Raw genomic sequence first — 24,874 nt, forward strand, 5'->3', positions numbered from 1 at the left:
TATAAAAACTGGTTAGAGTAGCTTGTTGCTTCCAACTTTGAGGTCATCATTAACACGCGTCGGGGACCTTTAGAAACCATGACGGCGACGGCAATGAGGACGTGGAAAAATAAGAGATCTAATTGGCAGAACAATAGATCAGCACGTGCGTTCTGAAACTTTGTACATTTCTTAGCCGTCCTATGCAAAACAACAACGTGAAATCGCCAAAATTTGCGTCGTCTGCGAACTGAAACCGCGACGGCAAATTATTCTAAGTTCCATTTGGAACTCAACGGCTACTTTATACGTCATGCTGAAGTTGAGTTGTGGCGCTGTATGAGACAGTAAGCTCGTGCAACCATTTTTGAAATTCTAACTAAGAGTAGAGATTCATTTTTTAATCGAAGTCTTCCTTGGCGTCGTCGTCGTGGTTTCTTAAACACGAAGGCGCGCTCCATAAGGAAGTCTTCCTGGGAAGACCTAGGCTCATTTGTGACTCACCGTTGACGTGTGCGGGTCAATTTAAATGCTGGTAGACGAACAAAAGGAGCTAATGAGATATCTATTGTTTACTTCCACCAGCATGGTGGCATGAGGTAACGTGCGAACCACCTACTTCGATCTCAAATTTACCACCACAAATAAAGACAGTTTCCATTGGAGAAAGGAAATACAAATCTCAAAAATTCTTGTATTGTGATGAAGATATAAAACAATTTTGAGGAATGCGCCCGCTGTTCACTGCTTTGTATTATCTGTGGCTCAAGCTGACTTGACTCTAAGAGTTCTACATCACACGACGGTTGATTGTCAAATGGTCCAGTGGGACCTAAGGCTCCTTTTATGGCGCGCCTTCGTGTTTAAGAAGACTGTCCCTAGTGTCACGCAACGGAGAGAAAGGTCTCTCGTTGTTAGACGTCTTGTGCAAGGTACATGACATAGTTGTTAGATCTATTAATTTCCATGCGGGCTCAATCATTGTTGTTCAGTATCTCTCCTTCTGTTGTGATTTCTGTTTACACTCCAACTCGAACAGCTGACTGACTTTTAGTATGGTTTGATTTAAAAAATTGTAATGGAGAAACTTACTTAATTCTTAAGTCGTTAGTTTTGTTGAAATCCCCCTCGTGAACAGCCCTAATTTTGAGAAAAAACATGAAGTAACGTAGAACGTCAATGGCGGGGTATCAACGATAATCTGAGGTAAACTTCTTTGCATTTTCTTTAATATGCCAATACTTTATTTAAAATTCGGTCCTCTATGATCGGATTGGTTCAGTTGTGTCCTCTATAATCGGATTGGTTCAGTTGTCAACTCGATTTTAGCGAAGTGAATCCCTTGTCATGGCTAAATCATCACTTTGAAATTTACTGAAATGTACAACGTAGGCAGTTGTCGGTTACTGTGCTCTTCCTGAAGATTTGAGCTTAGTTTTTCTAGTGATCATGTCGTCGTTGATGATTCTGTACAAAACACGATTCATTTCTGTAGTGGTGAATGCTCAAACCAATTAAATATATGAGTATGATTTCCACACAACCCCATAGACAGGTACATACAGTTATTGAATTAATATAGAAAAGAAAACAATGGCGGTAGCAATAGATTGCCTTTGGGACTACAGCTTTGTTTTAGAACAGAATGGGGCTGTGCAGAAAAATTATCAAAGTTTGTAAGGCTCCTTTAGATACTTATTTCACTGTCTGATCTTCTTTGTAAACATTAACTTGTAAGATATGGCACTGACACAATGAGCTTTTGGCAAGGCAATTCCCAACCTAATCTCTCAGTAACTGGCACATCTACATCACGTCATCAAAGGCCACCTAGTGGACGTCGTGCACAACCTGGTAGTGCTGGGAGAGGAGGGAGCACAAAATCTCACATATTTGGTATTGATGATAGCCCCAGACAGAAAAACCCTGATGCTAACACTACAGTCAGTTCCCATGGAAACAGTATTAAATCAAGCTCAATCCGCACCACACCAGAGGCACCACGCCCTGTAAGTGGGCACCCTCCAAAGAAGGCAGCAGGACTGACTTCAAGTGTAAGACTATTTACATTGATATGCATTAGAAATAAAATAATGCACAATCTGATTGATAATGCCACAAAGGGGTTCAAGCAAGGATGAAATTAAAATTTTTATCTCCAGAATTTTGATTTGTCATGGTTAATTTGTTTCAATTTACTATGTAGGGAAAATATTTCAAATTGGATAATTTGCACACCTCATACCTTTGATTGGTAAGACTGATCCTATGTCAAGAATTCTACTTTCTACCAGCTAGATGCATTCCCTATAGTTAAGGAAAATTTGTTGCTTCATCAATCTACATAGAGACAATAGTCAAGCTGATACCAGATACTAAAAAAAAATTTTGAGTAACTGGACTGTGTTATAATTTAAAGAAGTATTTTGTCAACCTTGTGATACTTTTGTCTTTTTTGAAACATCCGTTCATTTGATAATGTTTCAACATTGTCTGTAGAGGTTACAATTCAATTTTCTCTGGCTTCTAAAGTATCAAAACACACCCAAGTATGATTTTTCCTCTCAGATGCATTATCTGGGGTTTTAGAACAATGTGAGTCTAGAGGGCCATAAATTTTGTGTTTTCTCCACCATGGAATACCTTAGTCACATTTAGCGTATTATGACACTTGATGGGTTATCAAGTTTCCCAGGGAACTAAGGCTCTGGTGGACCTCAGTCACAGTGCTAATGACTATAAAGGAATAGCATACAGTGTACAGTTACATAATCTGAAAACTTAAGAAGACACCTGAATGGTTCACAATGAATTTATTTAACATGTGGTAATGTTTAGGTTTATGAATATTGGATGTTTTGAGTTATGAATCTTAAGAGAAATAAGAAAAAATTTATATTTCAATCAGATGAGAAAAGTTCACGTTGAAAACCTGACTATGCCTCTGCATGTCAAACATCTTAGATTAGTATTATTATTCACAATATTCAATTAGGCAGGCCTTTCATTGCATAGTTATGTTTTGAGTATACAGTAATCACCATGGTATTGGAACTGCTCTCTTTTCCAGGCTTCAGTGATCACAAAATCTCAGTTGGATGCTGCTAGAAACTTAGCCAAGGTCAATATTTTTCAGAGTCATGTAACAGTGATAAATGTTAATTATGAACTTCAAGATATTTCAGGGGTCAACACTAATGGTAGCTAACTAGCCACAGACAAGTAGAAATTCAGTTTTGGCTACTGGTTTTCAATTTCTACTGGCCTGTCAGTTTGGCTAATAATTTGGATATATTAACAAAGTTGAAATGGTAAATTGGCCTCCGTAACGATTACAAAAGCTGACGTTTCGAGCGTTAGCCCTTTGTCATTCGCTCCGACAAAGGGCTAACGCTCGAAACATCTGCTCAGCTTTTGTAATCGTTACGGTGGTCAATTTACCATTTCAACTTTGTTGATATATCCAAATTATTTCGTTAACCCCACCGACGCAGCCCCAAACAGTTTCTTTAGAAACTATCCGCCTTTATCAGTTTGGCTAATAAACAAACTGAAATTGTTCTAATGTCTAAGTTGTTATTAGCCACTTGGCTAGTAAGTTGAAAAGTTAGTGTTGAGCCCTGTACATATTTTAAATAGGCTTTTGTAAGAGAAAAGATCAGCTATGACAGTCTTAGAAGTAATACATATAAAAGTAAGGTTTGTATAATATATTAAAATATAATAATGTATTATAATATAGGTTTGTATTGTATAATAGACCTTCTCAAAATGGTAGCTGAAGGATTAAACCACAAACTATTAGACTGTACACTTCATTTGTACCAGTATTTATACCAGGATAATAATTATTACTCCTTATCATAATCATACATAATATCATCAACTAAAGCTAATTGTTGATTCAGTAAAGAACTAAATGGGTACTGCTACCAATAAGACAGAATGATTAGGGATTTGAGTATTTTTTGATGTGGCCTTCCATTAATGATTATGTTGCACACTAAGTCTTGTAATGTTCATGGCAATTTTTTTCATTCCTGCAGATGATTTGTCTCAACTTTTGTATAAGTAGTCTCGATCATTCTATCATTAAATTTCTGGACAATTTATTTTTAATAATTTGAATTAATGCATCTAACGTTTTGGTCATTTGTATTAAAATGTAACTTAATCAAATTTCTTCATTTCTCAATTGTATCAGTTGATTAGTAATTTAATTTCTTTTTCACCTATATTGTTTCTTTTAATTTTACATGACTTTTATCTCTTTAAACTCCCTCTACAAAAATGCACCCAAGTTTTGATAATTGCCAACAAAGTTCAAAAGATTTGGAAGTTTTCTTTTAGGAACAAATCAAATGTTAAGACTTACAGTGTAAATTGCCGCTAAATAATTATTGAAGTATAGATTCAGTATAATTTCTGTTATTTCTGTACTCCTAAGGAAAATCCAAATTATGCTGATCAGCCTAGGGAGGTCCAAGTTTTCTCAAGGAGTCACATGGGTGGAAGAAAGGCACCTCAGGGGTACAAGAAAAATTTTGCAATCTTTACTTGTGTGTGTTTGACGAAGTTATAACTTTTTATCAAAAAGTGATTTTTTTTCCTGCAATTTGACTTTCAGGGTACCTCAGTTAGACCTTGGAAATCTTGCCGATGATAATTACCAGGTATTGTGCATGACTTATAAGTGTAAATAGAAAAAAGTACTATAATTATATACAGTCTGTTCAATGACATTGTACGGAATATTTAATAAGAAATTCATTCTGAAGCGATATATTTTATGCACAACATATACTTAAATAGTGCTAACCTCCAACCTACAGATGGGGATGTATTTTGATGCTTTAATGGCCAGAGAAGATCTATTTGTAACCTTTGCAGACAATGTTGAAACATTATCCAATAAAGAGATGCTTTAAAAAAGACAAAAGTGTGGCAAGGTTGTCAAAATAAGCCAGCAACTGGTGAATTTCACCCTCTGCTCTGAAAAAATGTGCTGGCTATTCCAAACTCAATACCTCTGGCCTATTTTGTAACACAGTTTAATAACTCAAAATCTTGACTATTCTCTTAACACCATTGATTATTTAACATTACCTGAAAATGCTTTTTAGTCAAGAGTCTACAGATATACTTCATTTTTTCCTGACCCCTTTTTCTCTTAGTTTTTTTGTTCTGTCATATGCAATCACTGCTGCATTTTTTTAAACAAACTCAGTCTGGTAATTAAAATTAATTTTTAGTTTAACCCTGTTTGGATTTATAAAATTTTCCCCTTTGTTTATACAATCTTTTTATCAATTTTAGTTGCTTGAACCAATAGAACAGGATGGTCCCCATTTACACACACCAGATTCCAATAGCAGTCTAATCAGGTGAGATTGCTTTAATTTTTACGATACAACCTTTCATGTGTTAAGGGGGTCTAAAGAAACTGTCACTGGTGCTGCATCAGTGGGGGTAACAAGGTAATTTGGTTTTATCAACTAAGTTGATAATGTAAATTAGCCACAGTAAAGAGTTTAAAAGCTTACGTTTCGAGCGTTAGCCCTTCATCACAGCATATCCAGTCTTATTTGGTTAAATTTCATTCAACCATAGATGCATGCAATGAACCTCAATGCATAGCATGTTCTTGTGGTCAGCTGAGAGACTCACAAGTACAGGCTTATGTGGAATAATAGCATGGTCATGGTAGCTAAATTTCTTTCAAGTCCTTGAGCAGTTATTTTTAGCAATTCTTTCCCTGACCCTTACCCACCCATTTTAGTTTTCTTTTTGCTAACTCAGGTAGGGTTGATGAGACAGTGTTTTATTGATGCAAACAGCTGGCGTGCGGGGGCTGACTGGCAATATTTAAAGGCCAGGGCTCGACACTAACTTTTCAACTTACTATAGCCAAGTGGCTCGAGAAATCTTAGATGTTATGACAATTTCAGTTTGTTTACTAGCCAAAGTGGCCTGTGAAAATCAAAAATCACTAGCTAGCCAAAACTGAATTTCTACTAGTCTGTGGCTATAGTGGGCTACCATTAGTGTTGAGCTCTGAAGGCATTGGATTCTTTGGGCATCCAGTTAATATTGATCTTTGGCATCATCAATCAACATAAGAGTGTTTATTGATTCTGAAGAGCATTTTTCCTCATTTACTCAAAGTCTAACAGTTACCATAAACCTTTTACATGTACTGTGCACTCGAAATTTCCCAAACTTCATTTTCATTCAGTCATGTAGATGGAAGTTCCCATAGAAGTTGATCACGGGTTTTATGCAGCTATCTGCTTTAATTTATTTCCTGGAGCATTATAAATGGAAAAAATGGCTGTAGTTTAGATGTTTATGGCTGAAATATACTTAATTTCTGAACATGTTCTTTTTGAACCTCTCGTAGCTGGGGAACTCCTCTTCATAGCTCAAGATTTCACCCCAGTCCAGCGAAACCTAAAGGAGGGGGGTTGCAGCAGGTAATTGTAAGTTTAGTCATGTAACTAGTCCTATTGTTGCAAACTGTGGCTTATTTCTCTGAACTTGAAAGAAAGAAAGAAAGAAGCTGTAGGAAATTGAGTTTCAAATTGAGTTAAACATCGATTTCTACTGGGTTTGTACTAATTATGAAGAACAGGTCATGGTGGTAGTTTTTTTCATGTCCTTTCTTACTAGCATTATGGTCCATAGCATGCAAAGGTAAAAATGGCTCTTAAAGCTATATGAAGCTAAGCTAGAGTAAAATTTACTTTTTTACTCTTACTAGTGTTGCATAATCAGCAATTCACGCCGCCATTTAGATTTATCACAACAGAATCGTTGCTAATTAGTGTGTATTGTAATGTGACGGTAATTATATGCAAAATGCCCGAAGGTATAAAACACGTGAATTTTGACTCTACATTTATTATTATTACTTGGATTAGTGTGTGTGAAAATAAAGAACCTTATTTTTACAGGACCGAGTAGTTAACAACTATTAAATAATTTGTGAACAATTTTTATCTAATATTTACAATCAATGTTGTTTTTACCAGTCTCCAAAGTTGCACCCCAATAAATTATCAATTTTACAATAATTTATATAGAATGGATTCCAACATTTGAGAAGGAAATGATCTTCCATATAAAATTATTGTTAGTAGTTAAGTTTTATGCATTAAATTATTAGATTCATTACATTTAACAGGGTCATGGTACACAGTCACAAAAGAAGCCAGGGGATGATGTACCTCCTCTTGATCTGAAGAGGTCACAAGGAAATGATTGCTTGCAGAAGGTTTGACTATGATATTTCAGTTGATATTTATGGTACACTCCAACAACATCAAGTTTATGATTATATTACTCTTCTTAGAAAAGTGGTAGACACGATGGCAAACCATTGGCAAAATCGTGATCATGCAGCCAGTACCAATGAAAATAGGTACTACTGTGGTACATGCATCAAGCAGGGAAGGTGCTGCTGTTCTCTTATGACAATGCATATAATGCAAGCGCCTCTGTTTTTTCTCAAATATATATTTAATTAATAAGTGTTTTGCATTTATTTACTGTGTGACAAAAGATATAACTGTGTGTTAGTAACCACCAGTACATCAAGTTTGAGGAGTTCTCTTAATAGATGGATAACAAGGCTTTAACTTAGATTACATGTAACATTAATTTTGCTCTGATCTTTGTACTAATTTCTTCTCAGGCTTTTCAAGCAGGCCATGATGAGAATAGAGATGTCCATCCTGATGTCAGATTTGAAGAGAAGCCATTCAAGGTAAATCAAAGGATTATCAATTTAATTGTCTCTTAGATTTGAAATACAATCTTTTGACACAAATTTTTTTACAATGTAATTCTTGTCATAAGCATAGATCAAAAAAAATAGTTAAAAAAATCATCTGCTCTTGACCCAAGTGTCCCATTCAGTCAAAGCTTATCCCAGTTTTGGAAACATAATTAAGTGAATGTGAGACAGTATTTTTAATATCCCCCTGGATGAAAAGCCAGTCAATCATTTGTTAACCCCACCCCCTACCCCAGAATTCTATCAGGTTTCCCTTGAAGTTTAGTGGTACCCATTTATATATTTTACTCCTGGGTGTCTTGAAAACCAGACTTAATTTGCAAAACTTGTCACTGACAGAGTATAACAGTACTGTAACAGAACCTGATTTGAATAATCCATACATGGTGAATTCATTTTGTTTTGTTGATTTATGAAATACGCATCATCTAGATTCACACTGAAAACATCAATCCTTGTATGCATATGTTAAAGTGGACAATGTGTACAATTGCTTGAAGTGTTAAAGACCACAACTGAGATGTTACTAACAGCTAATAGCCTGTAACAACTAACTGACTGACTGTACTGTGTAATTCAAGTGTGCTTTGTACAGTTTTTACATATTTGGTGAACAACCGGTAGTTGCTTTGCATATCTTGTACAAGATCTGAGAAGACCATAAAGAGTTTAAAACTTACTACTCATTCACTATCCAATACCTTGCAGCAATACCTAGAAGCACATTCTTAATAGTAAATTGTACTTTTGTCCTAAATATTTAAATACAAAATTTAATCTTTTTTCAATTTTTTGCAGGTGGATACCAATTACACAAGGAAGTAAGTTCACATTGGTCAAAACATCATTGTGTGTTTTCTGCCTCTTTAAATTCACATGCACTGAATCATGATGATATTATAGAATGCAACTACTGGTCTAAATTTGTAGAAATTATAACTATAATCGATGATTAATTATTAAGGTGTTAAAACCCATTTAAGTTGTGACTGGAAATTTAAGATTGTTTTGGAAAGACCACATGATTATTTTACAATTTTGGATCTCAATTGTTGTTATATAGTGCTATAATTTCATGAATCCATAAGGTGGAGGTGAAAGGTACGGTAACTGGTAAATGATTTCTCTAACAGACCTTTCCTTTCAGATAGAGTTTGACTTATCTTTCTCCAATATATTGTCTTTACCCAAGCAGCCTGGCCAATAAGCATAATAGACCATGGAGTACGCAACCACACACACAGCGAGAGCTGGCTCAGCTTAAGACAAGACAAGAAAGGGTATTGAGTATACTAGATTTGAAGGATATTAAACACTGAGTTCTTCAAAGCACCAGCAGCTGGTGTTTTCATGGGCTGCTTGTACCAGAGGTGCCAGCAACTTTATCAGACAAAGCAGGGATAGACTTGTCATGATCTGAAATGAATTTCAGTCCTTTGCTACCTAAGGTTTTTCATGACTGGCCCCTTAAAAAATATCTGAATGGCAGTCTTTGCTATTTCATTTACATTGGGTTTATTTTTATAGACACATTTTCTCTCATCGATTTATTATAATTTGAATATGTATTTGACTTCTTGTTGGACCAAAATAAATCTCTTAACAGAATAATTATAATATTAATTTTATGAGAATGAAAGATTGAAGTGATCTTTTGGCAGGCAGAAAAGGTATATGACTTGTATGATGTAAGAAATTACAATAATTTGTTATTATCACTTGATTTGATGGTTTAATTTTAGGAAAATTTGCACTCAGAAAAGAAGAAGGATTTGATTGCAGAAACCGTTCTGGTGGATCAGTTGTCAAGGTACATGTAGAGTGCGCAATTCATTCCATCTGAGGGTTGTTTGTTAGGGAACTGAGAAGTTAAACATGATTGAATGTTTTATTATACATGTATTTACCGCTAATGTTAAAAATTAGTACTTATAATTATTGGCTAAAAGTATAATTATGACTCTATCAATTCACTGTTCATGCTATGACATGCATTTGCTCAATAGCAAAATTAAGACACTATCTTTTATGGCTCAAGCTTATGTCAGCATGTTCATACCTACCCTCATCTAAACATTTAATCCATTGACACAAGAGTTTCATTTCCTTCTGGTTCAATTATGTTAGTTGTGGGGAAGCAGGAAAAGCAACTGCATGGTGGGATATGATTAGTCAAGAATTGTCCTAATTTCTGAGAAGCCCCAAAATGTTTGTTTGAACCTAGAAGGAATGCTGGACATTGGGAGACCGCTGTCTTGATCTCATTCAATCATTTCATGTGATTGCAAAGAAAAGGGATACCTTTCTTGTACGTGCTACCACAAGTCATCATTTGTGAATATGTTTTGAAAATTGATGTGGAAATTATGGATTCTGAGTTTTACGGTGGCAGCGAATATAGGAGGCAATCATATCACCAGCCTAACCGAGAATGATCATAGGAACCACAGTAGTGTCAAGGCTATTGAAAGCGGTTACAAGGGGAATAAATTTCATTTCAAAGAATTTAACAAAGAGGAAGTGCAGTGTGCTCTTAAAAATCTCAATGTAAGAAAGTCGTATGGGTGGGATGTGACAGCACCACCAAAACTCTTTAAGGGAGTGGCTGAAGGAATTGCACCATCCCTGACTAGACTTTACAATAACTGCATTGACTTAGGCGAGTGGCCATCTGAATGGAAGAAAGGCGAATGGACCCCTGTATTTAAAAAGGGAGACAGACAAGACAAATCGAACTATCGTCCAATCACTTCACTTATATGTGTGGACAAGATTTTTGAACATTTACTAAGCAAACAAGTGACCAGACATTATGACCCTGCTCTGTACCACAGGATGACAGCTTATAGAAAACAACACAGCTGTGAGACAACCCTGCTGATGTTGATTGAAGACTGGAGGTCTGCAGTGGACAGAAAAGAGCTGGTAACAATATTATCTGCTGACATGAGTAAAGCATTTGACTCGTTAAGCCATCCACTCACTCTAAAAAAGCTGGATGCCTACGGTTTTAATAGCAGTTCACTTGAACTGATTAGATCATTTTTTGATAGCAGGCTAAACAGAGTAAAAATAAATGGCCACACGAGTGAATGGAGAATTATGGAACGTGGTTGTCCTCAGGGATCGTCATTTGGCCCTCTCCTCTGGAACATGTTCCAAAATGATATGGCATTTCATATCCCTGACTCAAACCTTACGCTCTATGCTGATGACCACCAATTATATGTGACAGGAAAAACCTATGAAGAAGTCGAATCTACTCTAGTGAATCAGGGTCAACAAGCACTGTTATGGTATAGGGACAACTTCCTCTTGGCAAATCCAGATAAGTTTCAGTCTCTTACGATTAACCCAAGAAACATAGATGCAGATAAGAAGGGCAGCGTTCTCACCATCGCCAATGACGTGATCAGGAAAACTGAAGAAATCAAGCTATTAGGAGTAAATATAGACAAGAACCTTAACTTTACACAACACATTAGCGAAATATGCACTAAAGCCAGCCAGAAAGTAGGAGTCCTCATGCGCTTGCGTAACCTAATACCATGCCAAGCTAAGCTCATACTGTATAAAACAGCTATAATGCCACATTTAACATACTGTCATTTAGTCTGGAACTTTTGTAAATCTTCAGATGGGCGCAAAATCGAACGCATCCAAGAGCGAGCCCTGCGTGCGGTCTTCAAAACAACAACAGAGACATATGAGGAACTTCTTAAGCGTGCTAAGTTACCTACGCTTCATAATAGACGCTTACAGGACATAGCAACACTAATGTATAAAGTAAAGAACGATCTAGTACCCAGCTACATATCTGAGATATTTACTCGAAAGGGTACTCGTTATAACCTTAGGAATAGTGACTTTGAAATACCACGATTTAACACTATACGCTATGGTAAACACACACTAAGGTATCAAGGACCATATATTTGGTCCAAATTAGAAAATGGTATGCGTGAACTACCAAGCCTTAGTATCTTTAAAACTAGAATCCGTAGAGTTGACCTGGTCAGCCTAGTGGAAGACAGTGGCAACTGCTGCAATCTTTGCAGCACGTGATTTTTTTATTTTTTTATTTTTTATTTTTTTTTTTTAATTAATTGCATGGTACAAGTATTTTCATGTTATCTGAACACTATAGATATTTCTAAATATTTTAAAATTTTAATGCATAGTTTATCGGCTGTATTGTTACTTATTATGATACTGTACATAGTTTTTTTTTTTTATTAATTTAGTAAGTAGGTGTCCCCAATTAGCTCTATGAGCTAAATACATTGACACGGTAATAAAGATTTTATTATTATTATTATTATTATTTTTTATTTTTTTTTTTTGCTAAAACCCCTAGTTAGTAATTGTAGAGGTTTGAACACAAAATGCCACTTTGGAGAAAAAGGAAGATAGGGGCTTTTCATGTGTCATAATATTATAAATATATACATGTCTTACTTTAATTTATTGCATAAGATGTTCTTTTCTTTCTTTGTCAGTATCTTGGCCAGTACTAGCTAGGCATATCAATTAGTTCACTAATTATAATAATTATATTTTGTTCTGGAATGATGCTTCTGCATAGTCCTGTTGAGGCTTTCATTTCTGTCATTCACAATGACTCTATCCATAATAATATTTATTTATCAAAATTTTCCATTACAACTAGGGCAACTGTCTCTGATCCAGAGAAAAACAACAGCACTATTCCCCCTGATCTGGGACCCAAACAGCGAAAGCAAATGGAATTCTATAACACAAGGTATATTAGAAAACTCCCCAAACAGATTTGAGAAAAATCTGTATGTTAGAGAAAACATTTGAAGAACTGGTAATGCTTTATATGTGTAATTTTTTTTTTTTTTTTGATCTTACACTGTATGATCATATTCTTTGGCTAGGATTCTTGCATTTTTCCTAACAGTTAAAACTGTTTCTCTCAATCAACAAGCAATCAGTTACATGATTGTATGACTTGTTCCCACAATGTTTTAAATAACTCGCTAGAAACCATACGTTATTCATTTGAAATTACTTCTCATCAGTTAGTGAAGAATGTAGGATCGAGTCACTATAATTTTGAATTCACTCTCTGTCTCTGAGGATAAGAACATCATATCACAAATGAACAGAGTGGTTAATGTGAATCTGTTGCCAAAGTCAAGAGTCATCTTGTCTCTAGTGACCCTCAAAAGGAAGACTGGGGACTGCAGACAATATTCATCTTTGATACACTGTATAATTCACTGATGTTGAAAGGCTTGAGTAATAGTTGCCCTCCATCCTTCTTCTCAGGAGTCCTTCCAAAGGTCCAAGCACAGAAAATTCCCTTTCCAAGAGGGTGCGTTTTGGAGCCAGAATTGTGACTAAGAATGGTCGTGACGCTCATAGAGAACTGAATGGGTTCTTCTTCTCAGCAGATGGAACACTAACACTCTATGAATTTCACCAGTTTGGCACAAGGTTGATATTTGCTTGAAAGTGTATTTCATAATTGACAGCATAAGGACTTAAACTGTTTGAGATTATTATAAAAGCACTTTCACTAAGACAAACTTTTGCACTTGGTATGAGTTAAGATTAAAAATTGTTAAAAATTCCTATGCACCTCTTTTTTTCATTTTCAACATGTTGTTTCCCTCCTTTAGGTCATCAGCACTCCCTTTTATTCAGCGAGGATGTTACAACCATGTTCAGGGAAGGAATAAGGGAAAAGCTTACACTCTGCTCGATATTCATGTGGTATGTCCTTTTAACTGCTACTAACAACTTGTTAGCCAAAGGAACCCTAGGAATTTTTTTAGCAAATTTGATTTTGACACAAAATTATCCATATCAACTGATAATAATAATAATGATAATTATAATAACAACGATAATCAAACTTCAGTCTATAGTGCTTAATATACATAGTTGTTCAAAATGCTTTGGGTCTGCACCTTTTAAAGTGCAAGTAACTTACTATACCTATTTAATTAAACTCTTTAACTCCTATGAGTGAGCAAGACAGAATTGCTCAGTACAATACCAGTAGTTTATCAAGCAAATAAGTGATGAGAATTAAGAAAAAACAAGAATAAGGGAATTATTTGTTGATCCAATACCAAATTCTCTTAACTAACATCATAAGAATTGTATGGAAGATGTTAAGGAGAATTGTGAATAAGATCTTGGCAGTGAAAGGGTTAGGGAGGAAAACATGGCTTCCCCAAAATTGGGTGTTGTCCCACACAGGGTGAATCAGATTTCTAAACACTCAAAGACACTGAACTATAATTATCTGAAGAATCAATGAAATACCACTGCTGAAATGTTGACTGTTTTGTTTTCCAATTTCAGGGCAGCAATTTATCGTTTTTGACGTCTCAGCAAACATCGCTTCCCCAGAGCATAAGAACCCAACCAGTCGTGGTGTTCAGAATTTCTGAGGTTGATGAAGAAGCCAGAGAAGCACAACTGTAAGTGACAGGTCACAGGAAAATCTAGTTACATTAATATGTTGTTCCTTGTTCTTTATAAAAAAAAAAAACACTGAAAATATGGAAAACCCTGGAGTGCAAGCTCAATTATCCATCAACGAAAATGCTGTTCACCGAGTGGTTTTGCCTTTTAAAGATCAAAAGTCAGCTGACACAGTGAAAAGGCAATTATCAGATCTAAGCAACAAAATTGATCACACCCTTCATCCCGTGTTCAAGAGTTGCAAAATCTGTGAAGATCTCAGAGTATGTGAGCCTAAACCTCCTATAGTTAGCCAACAATGTGTTGTACATAATTATAAATGTGATCTGTGTGATGCAGAGTACGTCGGGTACACCAGCCGGCATTTACATCAACATATTAATGAGCACCATAATTCAGCCATCGGCAAACATCTAAAGAATGACCACAGCCTACAAACCATCGGCGACCTGACCAAGCATTTCAACGTTCTTAAAAAGTGCACCGGGAAACTGGACTGTTTAGTTCATGAAATGCTTTTCATAAAGAAGATGAAGCCCTCTTTGAACAAACAATCGGATTCCATACCTGCAAAACTATTTATTTAATAGTTTACATTTTTAAACTCAACACACGCAATTATTGATTTAAATTTTTAAAAAATTTTTTAACTTTTTATGTTTGTCACCTTCATACGGTATACATTAACTATTCATTTTTATTCTCTTCTCACTTGAGAATGATGACATGGAGTCATTGAAACATTGTGTGCTTTTCTTGCTTATATTTATTCTTAAATGTCTAACAAAATCTAATGTCATTCAAATACTGAAAATATGTTATTAGATATTAAATAATTTTTTGATGATTCTTGTTAGTTGAATAATGTGTTATTCCTTTTTGCAGGTATGAGAGCTGTCATTCTATTGATGAGAAACGGTCAATAATGGAGAGGTTGGATAATCCTTTGTCAAAAGCAGAAATGCAGGAGCAGGAGCTAGTGAAAAATATACAAAGTGAGCTGAAGAATAATCTCTATTTATCAATGAAGCAATTATGAAACATGTTTGATCTGACAAAGTACAATGGTTTGAATTGTTTTGAAATGACTGATAAATAAATGTGGATAAGTTAGTGTATCCACAGGTGGTCAATTTTCTGAGGTTTTTTTTAATTTTTTTATTCTTTTCAATTCTTTTAAGTTCCATTCAAGTTTAAAAACTTGCATTATTGGTTTTGATAAAAACCAAAGTTTGTCTTCTTTTCAATTGGTCAATTGGTAAAACCAGATATGTCTTACTAAAGGTGTAAAAATTCTTAAAGTGTTCATGAGATTTAAGTGAAACATAATTTGCTATTTTAAGACTATTTTGATTGACATTTATATAGACAGTCTGTAAAATAATTTATTATATACTTAGATACTGATGAAATACCAGGATTTCTCCTTTTACTAAAAAAATCATATCTTCACTGCACACAGTGAAGATACTATTTTTATCTTTCACGTGTGAGGATATTGGTGTGGCCATGGTTACCAACATAATTACCCAATTGCTGTTTCAAAAATGAATAAAAAAAGTTGTCTTTTATGTGGAAATTTCATCAGTATCTATATAATAAACAGAACATTACATGGCCGCTTGGGGATACGAATTTTATCTTCTCGTGCCGAAAGTATCTCTCACTTGTTTGCTGCGCTCACTCGTGAGAGATACTTTCAGCACTCGAAGATAAAATTTGTATCCCCGCGCGGCCATGTAATATCCTCTTTGTATTCAACCCTTGCACTCCCAAGATCTCGTTAGTAATTCTCCTTAATTTCTGCCATACAGTTGTTATCATGTTAGTTGAGAGAATTTGGTATTGGATTGACTAATCATCACCTACTTGACACTGTTCTTTATTCTCGTCTAGTGGCTGCTTGATAATGTATTGATAAATAAATGTAAGGAGGAATTCTGTGTTGGTCACTCACTTGATTTAAAGGGTTAAGGTCTTTGCTCAGAAATATTTAGAACTGTTACAAAAAGTACACCAGGTACAGCTGTATCAGTGCTAAGACATCCATCACCATGATACCAGCATTGCACAGATAAACATGAATGGTGGGTAGTTTTTGGGCCATCTTATTCCCTTCAATCTGTAATTTTTAAGACACCATTAGAATCCTTTATTCTGATACCAAACAGGTATAATTTCCTTGATGTTGAAACACACTTTCCTTAAAGTTGGGGGGGAGTTATGATTAACCAGCCATTGACAATACTATCATACGATTTATTTCTTGTAAGGTATGGTCAAGAAACAACTTCAAACAAGGGCTGTCAAAACAATGATGGGTCTTGGACAACACTTCAGAAAGATGGACCAATCAGGAGATGGGCTGTTAGATAGGACTGAACTCCAAAGAGCTTTAGAGGCTTATCACATCAGAATACCTGATCAGGTGAATGGAATACAGTGTCGTTTTTGTACTTAAAAACAATTTATATAGAGTACAAACTGGTTTCAATTGAAACTACGGTAAATTGAATATGATTTCTTTCCTATGATCCTTTTTAACCCTGTGACTTCTATTAGTGACTAGAATCCAATTACTCCTTACAATATCACCCCTGAATCAAACATCAAGGTCAAGAGAATAAAAGAAATAATCACTGTAGGTCTTAACAAGCTCTTGATTGATGGACAAAAATGTTCTCTCCGTCAGCACTAAGGGAAATGTATATAGAAGGGGATGGAGAATGTGGACACTGATGTTAGGGTGTAAAGGGTTACACAAAAAAAGTTTATTTTCAAAAAAGTTTGAATTTATTTTTACCTGATTTTAACTACAGCACAGTTGTGCTGTAGTTGTCTACCAGTAATCACTGTTGGAAAATTGTGCAACTGTTAATCTTAAGAAATACAGAATTTGTATATTGAATTAGAAATCAAGTTACAAAGAGGGTACTACCTTTTTTTTGGTTAGACCTGATTGCTCAGAAAAGTCCATCCAGTAGATTAAGCTAATTCCACCAAATTAATGGAAAGCTCTTTAAAAAAACCTAATGTTTAATTTCAAACTGACTGGTCTTTGCGAAGGAGGTAGATGTGGATGGTAGAAGCCTCTTTACTTTGTAGCTCAATTTTTTTTTTTTTCGCTGATGAAATAGCAATTTTGATATGAACGCTATTTAAGTTTATTATTATTATCGCAGAGAAATCAACTGAATGTTACATTCTAATCAAGCAGAACAGGGCAAAAACCGTAACCTGTGAGCCATGGAGTAAAAAATAAATGTACATTAGCTAATCCCAAAAAGCTTTTCCGTTGTGTCTATGGTCCTCTTTCTAACAGGAACTCAAACTGCCACCTTGAAAGTCTGGGTAATATTCAGCGTGCCTGAGAGCACTGCCCTCTGCATCTTTCACAGAACATCTGTGTTTCTGCCTCCCACCAGCTCATGCATCATGACATCCAGCTCCCGTGACCACCCCCCGAGGGCATCCATTATGATGTTATATTGCTTCACCTGGGAACTGCTGCCTTAGTTCTCAGGGCAGGGGTCCGTACTTCATTGTCTTCTCTTCCTCCTTTCTTGTCTGGTTGTTAACCCACAGGCAGCTCATTTCCAGTGTCACAACTCTCTTGCACATTATGATTTACAATGCGTGCATCCACCCTATTGCACCTGACCTCTTGTTGATCAGCATATATAGGGACATCCCAATAAGCTTTACCGATAACATTCTCTGACTCATACACGGGTCGGAGTATTATTATTATTATTTTTATTTTTTTTATTTATTATTACAATTATTATTATTATTATTATTATTATTTTAGCAGCCTTATATATAGGGTTCTAGATTTGCCATTCACCTTTCTCTTTTCTGTATAGTTTTAGATATGCTTTTTCTTATCAGATATTAGACTTTGATTCTGTTCAGATTTGACTCCATTGTTATAATAATTATTATTATTATTACTATTATTATTATTATTATTATTATTATTAATTTTTGAGTGCTTCAATCATCTTAAGGGCCACCCAAATTAAAAGCTTGGAATGCAACATGGGTATATCTTAAGTTGAGAATGATTTAATTGATGTTAAACACAACAGAATTTTAGATAATAACTAGACAAGTGCCTCTCACTTACACTTTAGACATTTAATCGTTTATGGAATGTGCTTGACATAAATCAAGATGGGTTCTTAGATTATGGAGAGTTCTCAAGAGGATTTATTGGTGAAATGAATGAATTAAGGAAGTCCTCTGTTAGAAAGGTAAGTAAAATCATAAGGTGGTTTTTCAAAGGCATTTAGTTGTTACCAATCTATGCTCTGCTCTCTTTATTACAAGTGGCCCTTAACATCGCTATCTTACTTTCTTTTATTAGAACTTTTCCCTCTTTTATCCTGACCAGTCATGTCAATCTTCACAGTTTTTCCCTGGCTAGCAATGTTAAAACAAACTGCATTCATTGTGCAACAAAGCATCCTTTAAAAGGTGCTCCAACCATTAGTTCTATTAATGGTTGACACATTTCCCTTTTTTTTTGTATTTTATTAATTTTTATTTGACACGTCCTGATGAAGCCACTTGTCGAGTTGTGATTTCTGTACCAGTGAAGATCTAAGAGAGAGGACTTAAATTGTCTTTTAGAGAAAGACATATTATTAAACCGCTTTGATCTTCTCTCTTTTGTAGAGAAATGTCCTATTATCATTTTGGTCTTCAACACAGATAGTGTTTTTGGCATGTTGCCTCCTTTAGGTGTGGGTTGGGGGCATATCAGCTGTTAGACACTTTTCTGTGTCTGCCTTAACATTTTAGTGCTTTTATGTTAGGCTTAGACATGTGAACTCGGCTGTGCTTTGGAGTAAATGTTTGTGCAACCATACAGATTTGTCTCTGTGAAATCATACCCTTAGAATTTAATTTAATATACATTTTGTAGAGAATTGTCCTATTATCATTCATTTTGTTTTTCGACACAGATAGTATTGCTGGCATGTTGCTTCGTTTACATATGGGCTGGGGGCATATCAGTTATTATTAAAAACTGGATCATTGGATATTGCAATTCAAGACTTTTTTTTGGCTAAAGCCATTATGGTATATGAGCCAATATACCATAATCTAATATCTGTACATTGTACTATGCAGTTTCTTCTTACAAAATAAAGTCAAGAAGATTTGTCTAATATCTTGGGGGTGTTTTTTTAACAAAACAATTATTCCACTCATGCTTGTTGTATATGGGATGATTATAGCCAACTTGGCACTTAATGCACCTCATTGGCTATCTATCATCTCATAAGCAACATGCGCGCATGGAATAATTGTTAATTATTAAAAAGTGGATCATCGGATAATGCAATTCAAGACTTTTTATTGGCTTAGCCATTATGGTATATCAGCCAATATACCATAATCTACAAATATGGTAAGCATACGCGTCAGCTTAAAATCAAAAGGGAGCTAAAAAATCCAGTTTCTTCTTACAAAATAATAATTTCTTGAGGGCGTTTTTAATAAAACAATTATTCCACTCGCGCTTGTTGGATATGAGAGGATTATAGCCAACTCGGTGCTACGCACCTCGTTGGCTATCTATCATCTCATATCCAACGTGCACTCGTGGAATAATTGTTAATTAGACACTTTTATGTGTCAGCCTTTTTAGTGCGTTAATTTATGTGAGGCTTAGACATAATTATGCATGTGAACCTCACTCTGTTTGTGCAACCATATAGATTTGTCTCTGTAAAATCATTCGTAACCCTTAACTTATAACCAGCATGAATGCTGAACTTGACTAAGAGTGTTGTTTAACAGGTGTTCCGGAAGTTGGACCCTAACAAAAGTGGCGTGGTTAATTTGAATGATGTAAAAAAGTTTTACTGCACTAAAAAACACCCAAAAGTTATTTCAGGTAATAAAAGAATTAGCGTTTATATATGTTCACAGCAATAAAAATTTCTTGGGCCCAACTCAGAGTTGGCCATTAGGAACATAACGTGTATTAATGTAACAATTATTAACACTTTGGAGGGCATGATGAGAAAAAAAAAATGAAAAACATGACAACATAACAGTCTGAACAATCAACCAAGCATTGGAGTGGGCTAAATTCTTCACTTTAGGCGACAAAATGTGCCATAATGCCCAACAAAGTGAGAATCATCAGGTATTTTTACTGCTCTGTGCAGTGATAATTTCCAAGTAGAGCAAGTGGCTCAGTAATACAGGTGGTGTTTCAAGTTTATGAGTGGTTTATCTAATTTTAGTTCCACAAAACTTAAACCTCAGCTTGAGATTTCATTCAAAGTTAAATCAAACCACAGCATAATATACAATGCATTAAATGATTTAATCTGCAGTGTCATGTATTAGGCATAACCAATTCCAAATAATTATCCTACTTGCTTTTATTGAAGATGTATAACCAAGGATTTCCACCAAAACAAGCTTTAAATAAGTAATAAAAATAGCTTGTTATGTTACATTCTTAAACAGGCAATATATCTAACATTACAGCTACAACAACAACTTTAATCCTTTCCTTACATTTTGTTCTTCAGGGGAGTCTCAGGAATGGGAAATTGAAGAAGCCTTTCTTAGTGCCTTTCAACTTTGTGAGAACAAGGGCCAAGTAACTTATGCAGTATGTTATCATTTTTGCTACTGGACTTATTATTTGCCCTTCTTTCTAAAGTGGCCCTCTACTTTTTCTTAAGGAAAAATAATGATTATTTCAGATGGCCCAAAATGGTGGGCAATGAAAATTTCACAATCATTTGATACAGCTCATCATGAAGGATACGAAATTGTTATTTTTGTCTGGCATTAACATTAAAGTGACTTTTTCAACTACAAATTCCATTTCCTTGCCTGAAAGGACACGTACATAATAATTATGCTTCTGAGAGTTTTCATCAGTCCGTCATCAAATGAATAGTACTGTCCAGATAGATAGAAACTTTATTAACATGTCAAAGAACCTTCTAGTTTGGGAGATATCCCATGCTAATGTGGGGACACAAATAAAATGGATAAAAATTATTTGCAAAGAATATTACCTAATTAAGAATAAAATTAAGTCATCATGTATGAAAGAAAATATGAAAGGAAATAAGAAGTACATTGAGCACAGCCCCTGCAGCCATCATCTAATAGGGAGCTGAGGTCACGCTTACGTATGCGGTTTTTGAAACTAGCTAATGTTGTGGCTGATCTGTCATAAGTTGTCAGTTTACTCCATAAATAGGTCCTAAATAGCATAGTGAATGTTTGCCATAAGTTATTGTGTTGTATCCAGGAATAGAAAAGTTGGCCTGTCTTAAATTATAGGAAGCATTGTGTTTCTGAAATATATTACAAATATTCAAAGGGCTAAGGTTGTGTTTAACTTTGTACATTAGAATGCATAATTTATATCCTGTAAGTGTCTGTTTAGTAGCAAAGGTAAATTAGCTTTCTGCAGCAAACATTGTTGTGATTCCCCATTTCCTAGCACTTAATAATGTTACTTTGGAAAGAGAATATTATTGTTACTGGTATATTTAAATAATATCTACTTGTCAGGTCTTGAGTGTTTGTCCACAACCCAGCATCTGTGATTTATTTCATAAACTTTATTCAATCACCTTCTTTGAAGGAAGTGATTGCTGATCACTAATATAGTCTCCTTTTTTTTTTAATCACCCAACAGGAATTTGAGGATTACTTTGAAGGTGTAAGCCTTGGCTTTGAGAGTGATCAAGAGTTCACAGCAATGATGAGAAACTGTTGGGGTATCTAATCCCCTTGACCTCTGAGTGTCTTTTTACAGTACTCTTAGCCCACGTTCTGCTGGAAGATTCATAGTTATTTGGGAATGGTGTTTTCCAGTACTATAATTATTCCAAATGACGATGTGGTTATAACTTTTTAAAATGTACTCTAAGTGCTGTTATTTATTACATCTTCTCAACATTAATTAGAAACTTAGTTTACCATATGATATTAGGTTACCATGTCTTTACTCTGCCAAAGCAGGCTGTTTCAATCAATTATATCATCTATTCATAACATTACATTTGTTAACTATTGAATTTATATGGTTGCATGAGCATGCTTCACTCTCCTGTTTTTTATGCTCAGTCTGATAACTGGTGTATGTCCTCTAAAGCATAGAAGAGAGAATTTCCCTTGTGTAACAGGGGTGTCCATTGTAGTCAGAAGATCATGGAAAGTTAGGAGATTACTTAAGCGAACTTAGCTTTTTTTTAAAAGGAAGCTAAGGTTGTATGGGGCTCTAATGAAGTATTCTTTATCTTTTTTGCTGTCCAAACTTCGCAAGTGTCTCACATCCCAAATAATGCATAATGATGCATGACTCAGTTATTATCAATGTGTCCTGTCTGGCTGATAATTCTGTTATATATTGCTATTATCAGCCATCACTATACATGTAGGTGATTAAAATTTTTAAAATAACTATGTGAAGAATACTATAGATTTTTAGTGATATTTCCACAGGGGAAAAGAAGAAGTCAACTAAAGTTGTGCTTGGAGCCCCATGAAAAGAAATTGCATTATGACACAGTGACCATAAATAGGGCAGTTACCATATTCTGCATGTGTATTGTGGCATTTACATGTTTAGTTATAAAAGTGTTGTGTCTAACTTAATACAGTTATCAGCAATTTTAATCTACCAATCTTGAGTAGTAAATTTTTATTGAGTCACTGAAACCCTTCCTTGTTGGTCAGGACTTGACCGTCAAGAAAGAATCAATTTCAAGAATGAATTTTGATAGCTGTACATATACTAAATAAATAACACTCAATGGAAGGAATTCATTCTCCTTTTTGTCATTGCTAGCCATGCATTCTAAAAGTTCATAATATAAATAACTTACAACATCTTCATTTGTCTGGTTTTGGCTAATATATGTACACATTTAACAGATTGAATGTAACTAAGTTTTTAATTCATAATCCTTGTCCACTTAAAGCCTTACCAACAAAACATACCCCCATTCTATAAATGCAGATTGAATTATTAAAAGCGATTAATGTAAACATTGCAAAGAATTTGAGGCTTTTCAAACATCATTTACATGTACTTTAATCAAGACTCCTTGCCTATCTGCTTCCTGAAAATGTAAATTCCCAAGTTTTGAGAATTAAACGCCCTGTAGTCGCAATAGTATATTAAAATTATGAAAGATGACGATCGAGAAACTTAATTCTAATTTTATGCTTCTTGAAAAACTATTTGCCCCGAAAACGATGAATTGAAAGATCAAGTCCAAGGTGTGTTTCATCTTTTCACATCCTGAAAATCTCAGTCTGCAAACTACGCGCGATGTCGCTGATAAATAAATACGAAATAAATAACCACAAACTACGCTTTGAAATTACGGAAAGATTTCCGTATAATCCCATAACAATCAAAAACAAAGCCGTAGTCCCAAAGGAAATCTGTTGTTTTGCCTCTGCTTTCCTTTATCCAAGAACTGAATGCATAATGAAGTATGGGGTTATACGGAAATCTTGCCGAAATTACTAGTACTATTACATATAACTTCTTTTATCTCCCTTACGCGACGTATATGGAAATAAATCGAGCTTGAAATAATGCAGGGTCATGCCTCTGTCACTGTAGGCACTCGTTTTCTTCAGCTTATCTCAAGTCCTGGCGGAGTGAATAATGAACAAAAGGCCCCACAAAAAGTGACAACAACCCATTCGAGGAGCACTAGAGATATTCAGAGACTAGATTTTTTCTTTTCATCCTTTCGTCATGAGGATAAACGTCATTCAGCAATATCGCTGACAGCTCCTGCGATTCATCAGCTCATTAAATATTCTTTTGACAATATTTCCTCTAATTTTGCAATGTCGTGCATCAAACATGTACCTCGGGCTCGTTGGATTTGAGTTTCATTCGATCCTGAGGACTTCTCACGATCACTGATTTTCCCTTGTGTTCTATAAGTAATCTAGGTAGCTCGCCGTTTGGACGTTTTTCGAAGCAAAACCGCACGAAAGAACCGCTTAGTTTAGCGGTGGGTTTCGTCTGTAACACTTGCCAATATTTAATGCACTTAGCACGGCTGATAGCGACAAAACTCGGTGGCAATCCGACTTGAGGAACAGTTCCATCGATCCAAGCGTTGATTTTTTCTGTTCCACTTTCCTTGTCGTACTGTAAAGGATCAAGTTCGAGGAGATCACCCACAATATTTTCCATGTCAACATCAATATCGTCGCTTTGATACCGTGCATATCGAGGTCCACAAATCGCCGAATCATACTGACAACATGCACAGTTTTCCCAACAAGAGCAGTACATCAAACTGCAACTTTGGCCCATAATTTACACTATTTTATATCTTTTTCTTTGCATTCCTCTTTCTACAAGTTGTTCATGAGCAGAACGAGTTGAAATTGTTCAGCCACCTGTGATCGTTTAAAGAAATGTTTTCAGTTTGTATCACGGGCTCAAGATTGAGCGACCCTGGTGTTCTAGGGGGATACGTTGATCCATGGAAGTGCTAGTAGAGTTAATTTTGGCCAGCGAGTGCTCAGTATATTCTTCACGAAAATTAAGGCCCCATCTTCGATTTTAATGGAAGTGGAAGGTTGGGGAGAGAAAGAAATTTGTACCAAGGC

General features: G+C 35.3%; 2 protein-coding genes across 4 annotated transcripts; one reads left to right on the forward strand and one right to left on the reverse strand.

Annotated features, from left to right (window-relative positions):
• Positions 1–942: 942 nt before the first annotated feature.
• On the forward strand, positions 943–23,052 carry LOC111343575 (calcyphosin-2). Of its 3 annotated transcripts, none has more exons than XM_088738792.1 (22): positions 944–1,185; positions 1,718–2,033; positions 3,050–3,100; positions 4,427–4,509; positions 4,607–4,652; positions 5,296–5,363; positions 6,380–6,452; positions 7,163–7,252; positions 7,673–7,744; positions 8,573–8,595; positions 8,967–9,054; positions 9,517–9,584; positions 12,444–12,536; positions 13,070–13,237; positions 13,423–13,516; positions 14,114–14,232; positions 15,122–15,231; positions 16,510–16,664; positions 18,373–18,492; positions 20,048–20,144; positions 20,794–20,876; positions 21,924–23,052. In XM_088738792.1, exons 2-22 carry the CDS (start codon positions 1,734–1,736, stop codon positions 22,011–22,013), a joined length of 2,091 nt encoding a protein of 696 aa, XP_088594918.1. In that variant the 5' UTR covers positions 944–1,185; positions 1,718–1,733; the 3' UTR covers positions 22,014–23,052. The 3 variants fall into 3 exon arrangements, with proteins under 3 accessions (XP_088594931.1, XP_088594918.1, XP_088594925.1); XM_088738799.1 differs by having other exon boundaries at positions 8,970–9,054; XM_088738805.1 differs by lacking the exon at positions 20,048–20,144 and having other exon boundaries at positions 943–1,185.
• Positions 22,917–24,823, reverse strand: LOC111343576 (uncharacterized). The gene has a single exon (XM_022950759.2). It carries the CDS (start codon positions 24,573–24,575, stop codon positions 24,108–24,110), a length of 468 nt encoding a protein of 155 aa, XP_022806494.2. The 5' UTR covers positions 24,576–24,823; the 3' UTR covers positions 22,917–24,107.
• Positions 24,824–24,874: the final 51 nt, after the last annotated feature.

This window comes from Stylophora pistillata, chromosome 1, assembly GCF_964205215.1.
Source record: "Stylophora pistillata chromosome 1, jaStyPist1.2, whole genome shotgun sequence".
Classification (NCBI taxonomy): Eukaryota; Metazoa; Cnidaria; class Anthozoa; order Scleractinia; family Pocilloporidae; genus Stylophora; species Stylophora pistillata.